The sequence below is a fragment of the Lampris incognitus genome, chromosome 12 (genome assembly GCF_029633865.1).
Source record: "Lampris incognitus isolate fLamInc1 chromosome 12, fLamInc1.hap2, whole genome shotgun sequence".
NCBI lineage: Eukaryota > Metazoa > Chordata > Actinopteri > Lampriformes > Lampridae > Lampris > Lampris incognitus.
The window spans coordinates 52,933,594-52,947,158 of record NC_079222.1 but is presented as its reverse complement, the minus strand read 5'-3'; the positions used below and the strand labels follow the sequence as shown (position 1 = coordinate 52,947,158).

At 50.4% G+C, this 13,565-nt stretch overlaps 1 protein-coding gene across 1 annotated transcript in view; it reads left to right on the top strand.

Moving 5' to 3' along the window:
- The window catches only part of myo5b (myosin VB), a gene marked incomplete at its 5' end in the record, with an annotated part of 150,240 nt that overhangs the window by 105,235 nt on the left and 31,440 nt on the right, over positions 1–13,565 (top strand). The window contains one exon of the mRNA XM_056290258.1: positions 13,376–13,521. Within this exon, the coding sequence (XP_056146233.1) occupies positions 13,376–13,521 (146 nt within the window). The remainder of the gene's footprint in view (positions 1–13,375; positions 13,522–13,565) is intronic.

Genomic DNA, 13,565 nt, shown 5'->3' with positions numbered 1-13,565 from the left:
CAGAGATGAGCTCATGTAGTCCATGGGCCAAGACCCAAAATATGACATACTGGTACCATCTGGGTGGGCAAATTCTAGTTGTGATTTTTTTATATCTATACATCCCTAGTTTATGTTTTGATATGATAGCCCTCTCAGACTGGTAGCTTTTTAGTGGTTATCACCTCATGAAGTTAACCACCCCTGAAAGTAAACTGCAGTTTTGCCGCTGTTGCATGGTCTGGTTTAGGCTCATGGTCAAGACACGTTTCAATGTTTTATAATATTATGTTTGATATCATTTTAAAAGGTGCTTTCTAAGCTTTCATTCAAGCCCACTGGTGAAGCTCTCTGACAAATATATAGGTCACTAGAGCTCTTAAAACCATCAACACACATTTTTCTACAATTTTCGCCTAAACTATACAATTTATTTAAGCCCTGTGGTATCAGGGAACATCAGAGACACAAAAGACAAAAACTGGAATACTCACAGAACTCCAAGGATTCAGGAAATGTATACTATACCCATACTATTTCATTGTTAGATGTGATTTCAGGCCTAAAATAAGAGGGATGACTTTGGCCAAAATCTCTCGGAGTCCTTATTCCATGCAGGCCAGACCCGACCAACTGAGTGGGTGAAGCCTTAGGCTACCTATACTTTTTTTTTAAGGGGTCAATATAAGTAATTTTTAAAAGTCTATTTTATAGACATTTATAGACCTTCGATATTATAAACTTTCCATTAGAGCAGCTTTTCATAATTATTGGACATTTTATTTTACCATACCTGTAGGAGATTTTGTTGTAGTTTTTGTTTTCACCAATATAATTTCTAAATAAAATATGTAATTGACAGTAATTACACAGTATTAATGGTTATACTATTAATAATAGTAATATAGTAGCTGTCTCCACTGTGTAATAAAACACAAACACTTTGAAGGTTTTGTCAGATTCCATCTCTCTGCATAGCATTTGAGTCTAGTAGTGACTGATGATGACTGATGGGACCATCGGCTGTGACAGATGCCTTGCCTTTGTAAGTAATTTCACTCAACATTTGGAGTGAAATTACTTACTAGTGAAATTAACTACATTATCCCAGATCTGTCAACTCCAGGGATGTTGTAACAAAAGCAGCTTTGCTGATAAGAAATTAGATACAAAAACAAGATGGCAAAAAAGTGTGGCCACCTGATGTAGAAGAAGATGAATTCATCATTCGTGAATTAATCACTCAATTCCTGCAAACACTACTGACTGGAAACTGTGAGTACACAAGTCCATCTGAAATGGTCAAGAGACTTACCACCTCCTTTGGCAGTGTCTTGATCTTTGCAGTCACCTGTGGCAGAATCAAGCCACCAAAACACCTACTGCTTCTCATTTGCTGTGAAGTCCTTGACAGGAAACACAGAACTTTTACACACCTTGAATCGCCTCGGACACAGTGTGTCCTATTCTCAGGTTGAAGAGATTGACACAGCACTGTGTCTGCAGAAGATGGAACTGTCGAGGGATGGCGTACCAGTACCTGAAAACATTTACAGAAATGTCTTTACTACCCTGGCCTTTGACAACATAGCCTGGCTAGAAGAGACAATTAGTGGAGCAGGAGCCTCCCACCGAGTCAATGGCATAGCTGTTCAGGCAAAAGTCATTGGACCTGCACCTCAAAGAATCATGCCTACAGTCACCAAGTCAAAGGAGAGAAGTATCAGCCCCAAAGCAGTGATGCTACCCATCTATAATTCTGGACAAAGAATGGCGCCACCAATCACCCCAAGTCTAGATGCTGGCACTACCACACAGATCCAGACTGCAAAGGAAAAAAAACTTGTCTGGGTGCTTGCTCGAATGTCTGCCCCAGAAGCTCAGACAGTGAGCAGTTGGATTGGATTCACCATCCAGGTCCGCAATGGTGTCACAGTGATAAAGGACACTGTGAGCTACCTGCCAACAATAAATGCTCCTGCTACAGAGTTGTCTACGGTGTACGAAATATTAAACCAGACAATAGGCATCATGGAGTCCCTGCAGTTAAAGATAATCGTCTGTGTGTTTGACCAAGCTCTCTATGCCAAAGCAGCAGAAATCGTGTGGAAACATGACAAGTTCAACAACATTGTTAACAGGATGGGTGTGTTCCACACCATTTGCAATCTTCTTCCCATTCTGGGGAAACGTTTTAAAGATGCATGGCTGAGGGACCTCTGTGTGGAATCTGGCGTCATTGCTGAGGGGTCAGTAGCTTGTGTGATGGAAAGCAGAAAGTACAACAAAGCTGTCAGGCTACACAAGCTTGTTTACGAAGCACTGATGTGGCTTGCCTGGAAAGGCTTTCTTCTGTGGCTTAAAGACCAACATCCAACAGAGGTTTGCCACCTTGAAGAAGCCCTGAGAAACATCGACAACTTCCATTGTGACATCCGTCAGGCAACACTCAAACAACTTCTTGAGAATGTTTCAATCAACCGGACCATGGAACTGTTCCAGGTCTACCTAGACTCCCTCCGGACCCAGCATGGTCCTTCAGCCTTTTGGATGTCATACCTTGATATGACAGAGATTATGTTGGGCCTGATTCGAGCTTCCAGAGAAGGCAACTGGATGTTACATCTTGCATGCATCCGAGAGATGATCCCTTGGTGTTTTGCTTATGACAAGCTCAACTACGCTCGCTACCTGTCTTACTACTATGCCAAGATGACACAACTGCCTGTGGAACACCCTGAAGTGCATGCCCACTTTCTGCAGGGAGGCTTCTCTGTCCAAATTGGCAGCCAAAATCCTTTTGGGCAAATTCCTGTTGATCAGACCATCGAGGAGACAGTAAACAAGGACACGCAAACACCTGGAGGAACAAAAGGCTTCAGCCTCAAGCCTGGAGCTGTCTCAAAGTACTACTTAACATCAGAGTACCGCCGTGCCTACCTGAGGCAACTGAGGGAGAAGGTGGGTCGAGGCGATTCTCAGCTTAATCACCCGGACTTACAACTGCCCCGGATCAAAAGAGATGGGGCTAATGTACAGTCCATTGTTGATATCCTGGAAAACTGCTGGGTGAATCTGCTGAGTCCAGACCAATATGAGTTTGTCAGCTTGTCAAGTGCCACTGTTGCCCCGCCAGATGTGGCCAATGACCTGCTTGAGGCCCGAAAGATAGGAGAGGAAGCATATCAAGCCTTCAAACATGAACGTCTTGAGACAACACCACCAATTACACAGTTCCATGACAAGATGAAAAAAAGAAGCTGAAAACATTCTAAGAGATTCAAAAGAAACCACGCAGCAAAGGGCAAGCCAAGGAAGTAGTTCTTAAGGCAGATAGGAATCTGTTTGGCCACATGGTTCTGGTGGCCCAGAGCCGAGAGCTACATATGAGCGATGTGTTAGCTCATCCCCTGGGACCACTGCCATGGGCCCTAGCTAATGGGGATGGATCTCTCCTTAAGACTAACAAGGCAGCTCTCGCCAGAGAGTTGGAAAAGAGTGTTGCCCCAGCAGAAGTCATTCCAGAACCATCAACAACTATCATCGATGGAATGAGCTTGGTGCAAAAGATGAAAGACATTTGCACAGCTGGCAGAATCAACACTAGCTAGGGTCCTACGTGAAGGTGCCAAGAGTGAACACATTGATGTGTTCTTTGATGTTTACAAGGACATGTCAATCAAAGATGCAGAAAGGGTAAACAGAGGTGCAGACTTGGGGATCCAGTTCAGGAGTATTGTTTCCGGCCACAACATCCAGCAGGGGAGAAAACTACTCTGCAGTGCTGCCAACAAAGCCAGTCTAATCAAGGTCTAGGTTGAAGAATGGAAAGCACCCATGCACAGACAAAAGCTAAAAGACAAGAGCTTATATGTTACCTGTGAAGAGGTCTGCTTCAAAATCAGCAAGAACAAGTGGGAGGAAGTCACACAGCTCAGATCCTCTTAGGAGGAGGCTGACACCCACATCCTATTGCATGCTCGTCACGCAGTAGAGTCTGGCTACAAGGCTGTGATCATCACAGCTGATGACACAGATGTTCTGGTGCTGACTCTAGGTTTGAGTAAAGACATCCCATGCCAAGTATACCAAAAAATGTGGCACACAGAGCCGGACAAGGTTCCTGGACATCACCAAACTCTGCCAATCACTTGTCGATAGTGTTGCTGTTGCCTCGACTGGTATGCATGCATTCACTGGCTGCGACACTGTTAGCACATTTGCAGGACGTGCGAAAGTGAGCACCCTCAAACAGATGAAGTCAGACAGGACATACCAAGGAGCCTTCCTTGAACTTGGCCGTGCTTGGGATGTGTCTGATTAGCTCTTCAAGGAGCTGCAGGAAGTCACGTGTCGCATGTATGTACCCTCCACACACACTACAGATGTCAACGTGCTTCGGTACCAACTTTTCTGCACCGAACGTGGGGAGGTAGAGTCTAGTCAGCTTCCACCATGCAAGGATTGCCTATTAATGCATTCTCTTCCTGCCAACTATCAGGCTGCAATCTTGAAACGGTCTCTTCAAGCCCAGCCATCTGTACCAAGCCCCAAGGACCATGGATGGACCACAGACGATGAGGGGCAGCTTAAGATCCAGTGGATGCGTGGTTCTCCAGCACCAGATGCTGTCTTGCAGCTGATGTCCTGCAAGTGTGTGAGGTCGTGCCAACCACCAGAGTGCACATGCCTCAACAATGGCCTGAAGTGCACAAACCTGTGTAAATTACAAACTTGTTCCAACCAACGCAGTGAGGAACAGCCTGTTGCACAGCTGATGGACTCAGATGTGGATGACAGTGATGTTGATGATGTTGAACTGTAGTCACAGATGGCATGGTGTCTCAGGAAGGGTAGATTACATTGTCTTAATATTGTTCTGAAAGACTGGACACATTTTGAAAACAGTTGTTCATATACGTACATCTTAACAAATTAAACTACTTTTGACAAACTTTACCTGGCATACTTCCCTCACATACCTGTGGAAACAAAAATAGTCATATATTGTACTTACCTACCTTACTTACCCTTTTATAGCCTACCTGTGAAAACAACATAGTTATACACTTACTACCTACCTTACTTATCTTTTATATCCTACCTGTGGAAACAACATGGTTATACACTTACCTACCTTTCTTACCTTTTATAGCCTACCAGTGGAAACAACATAGTTATACACCTATTACCTTACCTTTTATAGCCTACCTGTGGAAACAACATAGTTATACACCTATTACCTTACTTACCTTTTATAGCCTACCTGTGGAAACCACATGGTTATACACCTATTACCTTACTTACCTTTTATAGCCTACCTGTGGAAACAACATAGTTATACACCTATTACCTTTCTTACCTTTTATAGCCTACCTGTGGAAACAACATAGTTATACACTTACCTATCTTACTTACCTGCTATAGGTGTGGCCTTTGTTTACCTAACAAACCTATGTGTTAGGGTTTGTGGAAGACCCCAAGCGCACGACACCAGACAGAGATGGGGTTAGCCGAAAACTGGCGTACTTTATTCCTTACGCGTACAAATAGTCAAACATCGGAAGGCAATGAGCGACAAGGAAAAACGGAAAGTCCAAAGGGAAAAAACTCGCGGGTAATCCAAACGGGAACACGGCAGGATACTTCCACGGGGAAACTTTGCAAGGGAAAAACATGAACCAAGGGCTGGGGTGAGTTCGGAGAGAAAAGGACCGTGAGAGGAGAGTAGCCGCTACTACGAGGAGGTTACAACACGAACTGACAACGGGCGCGTGGAAGGCCACCAAACTTAAGCCCAGCCCTGATGACTAAGCCTGGCCCTGACGAGCCGATTGGCTGCCAGCGCGGGGTGGGCGGGCCACGGCGCGGGGTGAGCGAGCCATAACAGTACCCCCCCTCCACGGGAGCCACCAGGCGACTTGCCCGGCTTGTCGGTATGGGAATGATGGAACTCAGTGAGCAGCCCAGGGTCCAGGATGAGCTGGCGGGAGACCCAGCTACGATCCTCCGGACCGTAGCCCTCCCAGTCCACCAAATACTGGAACCCCCGTCCTCGGCGCCGGACGTCCAGCAGCCAGCGGACCTTCCACTGGGGGTGCCCATCCACGCTCTCAGGGGGAGGCGGAGCCGGGGCCGGAGGCATCAGAGGACTGTGGGAGACAGGCTTAACCCGAGACACATGAAACACGGGATGGGTCTTCAAGGAAGCCGGAAGCTTAAGACTCACCGCCACGGGGCTGAGAACCTTCCTGATCTCAAAGGGCCCGACAAACCGGGGGTTCAGCTTCTTCGCCTGGTTGGTACGTAGGCGCTGGGGACCGGCGTCGGTTGGCTCCCCGACTGGCGCGCTCAGCTGCCCGGAGCAGAGCAGCTCTGGTCACCTCCCAGACGTGACGACACCGGTTCAGATGGGCCTGCACGGAGGGAACCACCACTTCCGACTCCTACTCAGCAAAGAGAGGTGGCTGGTAGCCCAGGGACACCTCAAAAGGTGAGAGGCCGGTGGCAGAGCTGACCAGGGAGTTGATGGCATACTCGACCCAGGGGAGGAACCGGCTCCAGGAGCTGGGCTTCTTGGCGGCCACGCACCGGAGGGCAGACTCCACGCTCTGGTTCATCCTCTCTGTCTGTCCGTTAGTCTGTGGGTGATAGCCAGAGGAGAGACTAACAGAGGCACCCAACCCCTTACAAAAGGCCCGCCATACCTGGGAGATGAATTGGGGCCCTCGGTCCGAGACGACGTCCAGGGGAAGGCTGTGGATACGGAACACGTGGCTCGTCAGGAGGTCCGCCGTCCCAGAAGCCGATGGGAGTCTGGGGAGGGCCACCAGGTGCACTCCCTTGCTGAAGCAGTCCACCACTGTCAGGATCACAGTGTTACCCTGGGAGGGAGGCAGTCCGGAGACAAAATCCAATGCCACATGGGACCAGGGCCGGCTTGGAGTTGGGAGGGGCTGCAGCAGACCCGCGGGTGCCTGGTGGGAGGCCTTGCTGCGAGCACAGACGGAGCAGGCCCTTACGAAGTCCCTGACGTCATTCCTCATGGTGGGCCACCAGAAACGCCGAGCCAGAAAGGTGACACCCGGGTGGCAAGCAAACTGACTGGCATGGCCCCACTGGAGAACCCGGGGCCGGACTGCGTCCGGGACGAATAGGCGGCATGGAGGGACGTGGCTCAGGGCGGGATGGGAGCGCAACGCCTGCCTGACCACGGTCCCGATTCCCCAGGTAACCACGCCAACCACCCTGGCCTCAGGAAGGATGGGAGTCGGCTCCTCTGTAGCCGGCTCCCTCCTCGGGTGTTGTCGGGACAGGGAGTCTGCCTTCGTGTTGCGGGACCCGGGGCGATAAGTCAGCGTGAAGTCAAACCGACTGAGGAAGCTGGCCCACCGTGCCTGCCGACCATTGAGGCGCTTGGTTGCCCGGATGAACGTCAAGCTCTTATGATCCGTCCAGATGGTGAACGGCTGTTCCGCCCCCTCCAGCCAATGGCGCCACTCCTCCAGAGCAGCCACCACTGCCAGCAACTCCCGGTTCCCGACATCGTAGTTCTCCTTGGTGGGGAGGAACCGGCGAGAGAAGAAGGCGCATGGGTGGACCTTCTGGTCAGATGCTGACCGCTGGGAGAGGACAGCCCCCAACCCGGTGTCCGAAGCATCCATCTCTACGATGAACTGCCTCTTGGGGTCGGGGTGGGGCAGGACCAGGGCGCTGGTGAACCTCTCCTTAAGGGACTGGAACGCAGAGCGGGCAGACGGGGACCAGATGAACGGCTGGTAGGGGGAGGTCAGCCTGGTGAGAGGTTCTGCCACGCGGCTGTAGTTCCGGATGAACCTCCGATAGAAGTTCGCAAACCCGAGGAAGCTCTGTAATTCCTACCGTGATGTGGGATCGGGCCAGTCCAACACAGCCTGGATCTTGCGGGGATCGGCCCGGGTCTGTCCCCTCTCAACGACGAAGCCCAGTTAGTCAACGGAAGGGGAATGGAACCGGCACTTCTCTGCCTTGACGAAGAGCCGGTTCCGGAGGAGACATTCGACTACGTGGCGGACATGCTGGACATATTCCTCGAGGGTCCTGGAGAAGATGAGGATGTCATCGAGGTAGAGAGAATGTCATTCATGAGAGCCTGGAATACCGCCGGGGCGTTGGTGAGGCCGAACGGCATGACCAGGTACTCATAATGACCCTGGGGCGTCCCCCTTCCGGATCTGGACCAGATGATAGGCACACCAGAGGTCCAGCTTAGTGAAGACTGTAGCCTGGGTGAGGGGCTCAAGGATGGAACTCATGAGAGGAAGGGGGTACTTGTTTTTGACGGTTATCTCATTGAGTTGGCGATAGTCAATTCAGGGTCGGAGGCCCCCGTCCTTCTTCTTCACGTAAAAGAATCCAGCTGCCACCTTGGAGGATGAGGGCCGAATGAGCCCCGCTGCCAAGGACTCGGAGATGTACTCGTCCATCGCAGCTTTCTCGGGGATGGTCAGACTGTACAGACGACTGCCGGGAAGGGATGCCCCAGAGTGGAGGTCGATAGCACAGTCATAAGGCCGATGAAGAGGAAGAGATTGGGCCCGGGTCTTGCTGAAAACCTCACCTAACTCATGGTACTCAGGGGGAACAGAGGAGAGGTCGGGAGGCGGGGTACTAGGGGCACGTCGGGGGGATGGGGCGGGAGCCGCCTGGAGACATTGGGCATGACAGGAGGAGCTCCACTCCATGATGGTACCGGAGGCCCAGGCGGTGTGTGGCTCATGCTGCACGAACCAGGGGCGCCCTAGGATCACAGGGACTAATGGGGACTGGATGATGTAGAACCGAAGTCTCTCCACATGGTTACCTGCTATGGTGAGAGAGACAGGGTGGGTGCATTGGGTGACGCTGGCCAGGCAGCGCTCGTCCAGCGTGAAGGCCTCCATGGGCTTCTCCAGCGTCTCTAGCGGGATGTTAGCCTGGGCAGCAAACTCCGAGTCCAGGAAACACTCATCAGCCCCCGAGTCAAGGAGTGCACCCACCGTGAGCCGCTGGTCAGCCCAGGCCAGGGTAACGCTAACTAGATGGTTCTGTGGGGCAGGACGGTGGGAACAGGAAAGTCGGCTCACTAGGATCTCCCGGGGCCCCAGTGAGCCTAGTCTTTTGGCCGAGTGGGGCAGCCGCTGATCAGATGTCCCTTCTGGCCGCAGTAGAGGCATTGACCCGCCTTGAACCGGGCCTCCCGTTCGGCCGGACTAAGGGGCGTGTGCCCCAGCTGCATAGGTTCCTCCCCCATCGTGGTCTGGGACGCGGGGGGAGAAACGGCCACAGGGAAAGTGGGGCGAACAGGAGTAGGGATCCTGTTAGGAGTGCTGGAGGACTGAGGAATGGATGGGGATCCACGCAGGGCTCGCTCGTGCCTCCTCTCCCAGAGGCATCCGTTGATGCGGATGGCGAGCTTGATCAGGTCCTCGAGGGAGGTGGGCTCCTCCCGGGTGGCTAGCTGGTCCTTGACAGCCTCGCTGAGATCTCTCCGGAAGGTAACCCGAGGTGACCGGTCGTTCCAGCCGCTCTCAGCTGCGGCCAGCCTGAACTCCACCGAGTAGTCTATGACACTGCCACTGCCCTGCTGGATACTGCTCAGCCGAGCACCAGGGTCCTGGCCACCGACTGGATGGTGGAAAACCTTCTGTAGTTCCGCCTCAAAGGCCTCGTAGGTGAGGCAGAAACTGGCCTTCATGGACCAGGAAGCAGTGGCCCACTGAGCTGCTCGGCCTGTGAACAGGTTGGTCACGTAAGCGACCCGGGCAGCATCAGACGTGAACATGCTGGGTTGGTGCAGGAAGACCAGCTCACACTGCATGATGAACGCGGCACAGGTCTCAAAGTCGCCATCAAACGGTCGTGAGCTGGAGAGGCAGGGCTCCCGGGGAACTGGGTTGAGCCCCACAGGGTTAACCGGGGCCGTGGGCCCAGGGGGCGGGTTACCCACGACTCCAGGGGCAGGTTGGCCCGGCGGCTGGATGGTGAGAGCCGCCGTGATGGTTTGCAACTGCTGCAGGATCTCTGCTTGTTGGCTCGCCAACGCAGCCTGCTGCCTCGTTAGGTTACCCACACAGGCCTGGAGGGGCGGGACCCGAGTCTGAAGATCTCTCACCGCGGCGGAGGCCGCCTCTAGCTGCTGGATGTGGGAGTTAGTCAGTTGGATCTGTTCGATGAGAGCCGCTCGAAGCGGGCTGGCCGGTACGCTCTCTGTGTCGGCTGGGGTCGTCAGGGCCAGTTCGTACTGCTAGGGTTTGTGGAAGACCCCAAGCGCATGACACCAGACAGAGATGGGGTTAGCCGAAAACTGGCGTACTTTATTCCTTACGCGTACAAATAGTCAAACATCGGAAGGCAATGAGCGACAAGGAAAAACGGAAAGTCCAAAGGGAAAAAACTCGCGGGTAATCCAAACGGGAACACGGCAGGATACTTCCACGGGGAAACTTTGCAAGGGAAAAACATGAACCAAGGGCTGGGATGAGTTCGGAGAGAAAAGGACCGTGAGAGGAGAGTAGCCGCTACTGTGAGGAGGTTACAACACGAACTGACAACGGAGGCCACCAAACTTAAGCCCAGCCCTGACGGCTAAGCCTGGCCCTGACGAGCTGATTGGCTGCCGGCGCGGGGTGGGCGGGCCACGGCGCGGGGTGGGCGGGCCACGGCGCGGGGTGGGCGGGCCACGGCGCGGGGTGGGCGAGCCGTAACACTATGAAGACAACTTGAGAAATTTCGGCCAGAGTCATCCCTCTTATTTTAGGCCTGAGATCACATCTAACAATGAAATAGTATGGGTATGGTATACATTTCCTGAATCCTTGGAGTGCTGTGAGTATTCCAGTTTTTGTCTTTTGTGTCTCTGATGTTCCCTGATACCACAGGGCTTAAATAAAGTGTATAGTTTAGGCGAAAATTGTAGAAAAATGTGTGTTTTTGATGGTTTGAAGAGCTCCAGTGACCTATATGTTTATCAGAGAGCTTCACGAGTGGGCTTGAATGAAAGCTTAGAAAGCACCCTTTAAAATGATACCAAAGACAATATTATAAAACACTGAAAAGTGTCTTGTCCATGAGCCTAAACCAGGATATGCACCTGTGGCAAAAATGCAGTTTACTTTAGGGGGTGGTTTACTTCATGAGGTGATAACCACTAAAAGCTACCAGGCTGGGAGGGCTATCATATCAAAACATAAACTAGGGATGTATAGATATAAAAAAAATCACAGCTAGAATTTGCCCACCCAGATGGTACCAATATCCGGTCTGGCCCATGGACTAATGGTAGCTGCTGGACAGCTGACACTACTGCTGGACAGTGAAGCAAGTACAGGAAAGAGACTGTTTCACATGCCGATGTTGACAGGGACAAGACTGATGTATTGAGAGGTTAAATTCACGAGTTTGAGCACAGATATGAACCCCTTAAGTCATGTGATCAATTTTTAATTTTTGATCCTTCAACTTGGCCTCAAGAAATGCAAGACCTCCATAGTTTTGGCAACACAACACTTGCTAACATCCCCCAGAAATATGAGGCCAGCTTGTCTGTTGACAGACTCCACTGTAAGAGAATGGATGTGTTTAAAGCAAGTAAGAAAACGTTTGGCGGCCTCCTCTGTGTATGACTTGGTCAACATAGTGAAGATGAGTAATCCAGATCGTTACTCCAACATTCATAGAGTCCTTCTGTTGTCTCTTACACTGCCCTTGAGCAGTGCGGCATGTGAGAGGGGATTTTCACATCTCAGTATAATAAAAAGCAAGTAGAGATCCCGCCCGTCAGACTCTCGCCTCTCATCCCTGATGCACATCCACTTGTCTAAGATGACAACAGACACTTCTGACCCGAAGCCAGCGGTCAACTTATAGATGCAAACAGCTAATCGCAGACTCAACCAGGGACAAAGACGTAGGCCTACATCTTCATCTGCCATGTTTGAAAGAGAGGAAGACAGTGAGCAGAGCAGTCAGGAGGGTAGTGATGATGACAGCTTGTAGGATAACCATGCTGCGTAAATACTGAGTACCAAGCAGCATCTCCACGTGCTCCCTTGAGAACCAGACCAAAAAAGTTATGTGCACCCCTGTCAGCAGCATACGCTTTAGGGAGTAATAAGCAGAGATTTTGCACATTACTGAATCATCATTTTGCAGCTGCTTCTCATCCCGTCACACCATATTTTCAGTTGCATAGTGATGCTATATAGTGAGTAGATTTTACTCTTAGAATTCAGACACCCAAAGTGTAAAAAGTGAAAATAGTGCACTGTATACTAGCGAACAGAGTGATTCTGGACATGGTGATAGAGTTTTTCTGCTAATGACGATTCTTCCAGTGGAATTTATGAACATAATTAGGCGATGACCCTTTTAGGATATGCACCCTGGTCTCTTGGGTCTGCTACAGTAATACTTGGCTATGTGGAAGCTGAACGCCATCTACTGGTAGCATGCCATTATTACATGACAGTTTGTCGAAGCCAGCAGAAAGTGACAAGTGTTGTCACTGTAGCCAGACCTACGTCTCCCCAAGCTCACAGAGTTCTGGGGGAATTCGAGCACAAAAGTTGGCCAGAAATGAGTGTTTGTAATACTTAAAACCACTGAAATGACGCCAGGGAGAACTGAGAGTAGAGCCTTGTGCTGGCGCTCACCGGTGTCCTGTGCTGCAAACAACAACATATTTGTTCCACGCTCGCAAAACTCTAGCTTGGATGAGGCGACAACTGCAAAAAAAGTGAATACATTTAGTGAAAACTATCTGGTGTAGATCCTGTGTGACCATTGGTTGGCATGAAGCCTAATTTGTGCCCAAGTAGGTGCAATTATCCTAATGAGATTCAATTATGGCAAATTATAACATGAGGTGAAAAGGCCTTTCTTGGTTACAGATAACATAGCGGGGGAGGCCAATAAATTTGATTTTGTCTGTGGACATTGGTCATTTCATGCAGCCTTATGGACCACACAATAATATGCTGGGGGGCCTGATAGAGACTATGACAGGCATCCAACTTGCCTAATGTGACCAAAGCAGCAGCCATTTGCTGCATTCCCTGTTACTTACCTCTTCTTACTGACTTACTTCAGCTTCCTTCTCCTTCTTACTATGGGCTCCCACATAAACTCAGCTGAGTGTAAAGAAGCCGTCTGTGTCGCAGAGCAGCAACTTGCACCAGCAAGACATGTAAAGCATGAAATATCCATGTCTTTAGACAACATTGACCTTTTTCTTCACCTCCAGGGGCAAAATGTTTGCTGTCCGAAGGGAGCTAAAATCTAGTAAATGATAAATGCCCATCGTTAAGTCATTTGTGTGTTACTAGCTTTGTGGACAGAACTTGATAACATTTGATATGGGTGGTCCGTTGTGTTTCAGACCAGAAGAGCAGTGCTTCCCAGAAGCAGGTCCATCTGCAAACTGAGCTGGATCAGGAGAGACAGCGCTACCAGAATCTGCTGAAGGAGTTCTCCAGCCTGGAGCAAAGATATGATAATCTGCAAGAGGAGATCTCCCTAGCCAAGGTAGCCATAATAAGAATATTTGGCTTTTGTATTTATGCATTTAT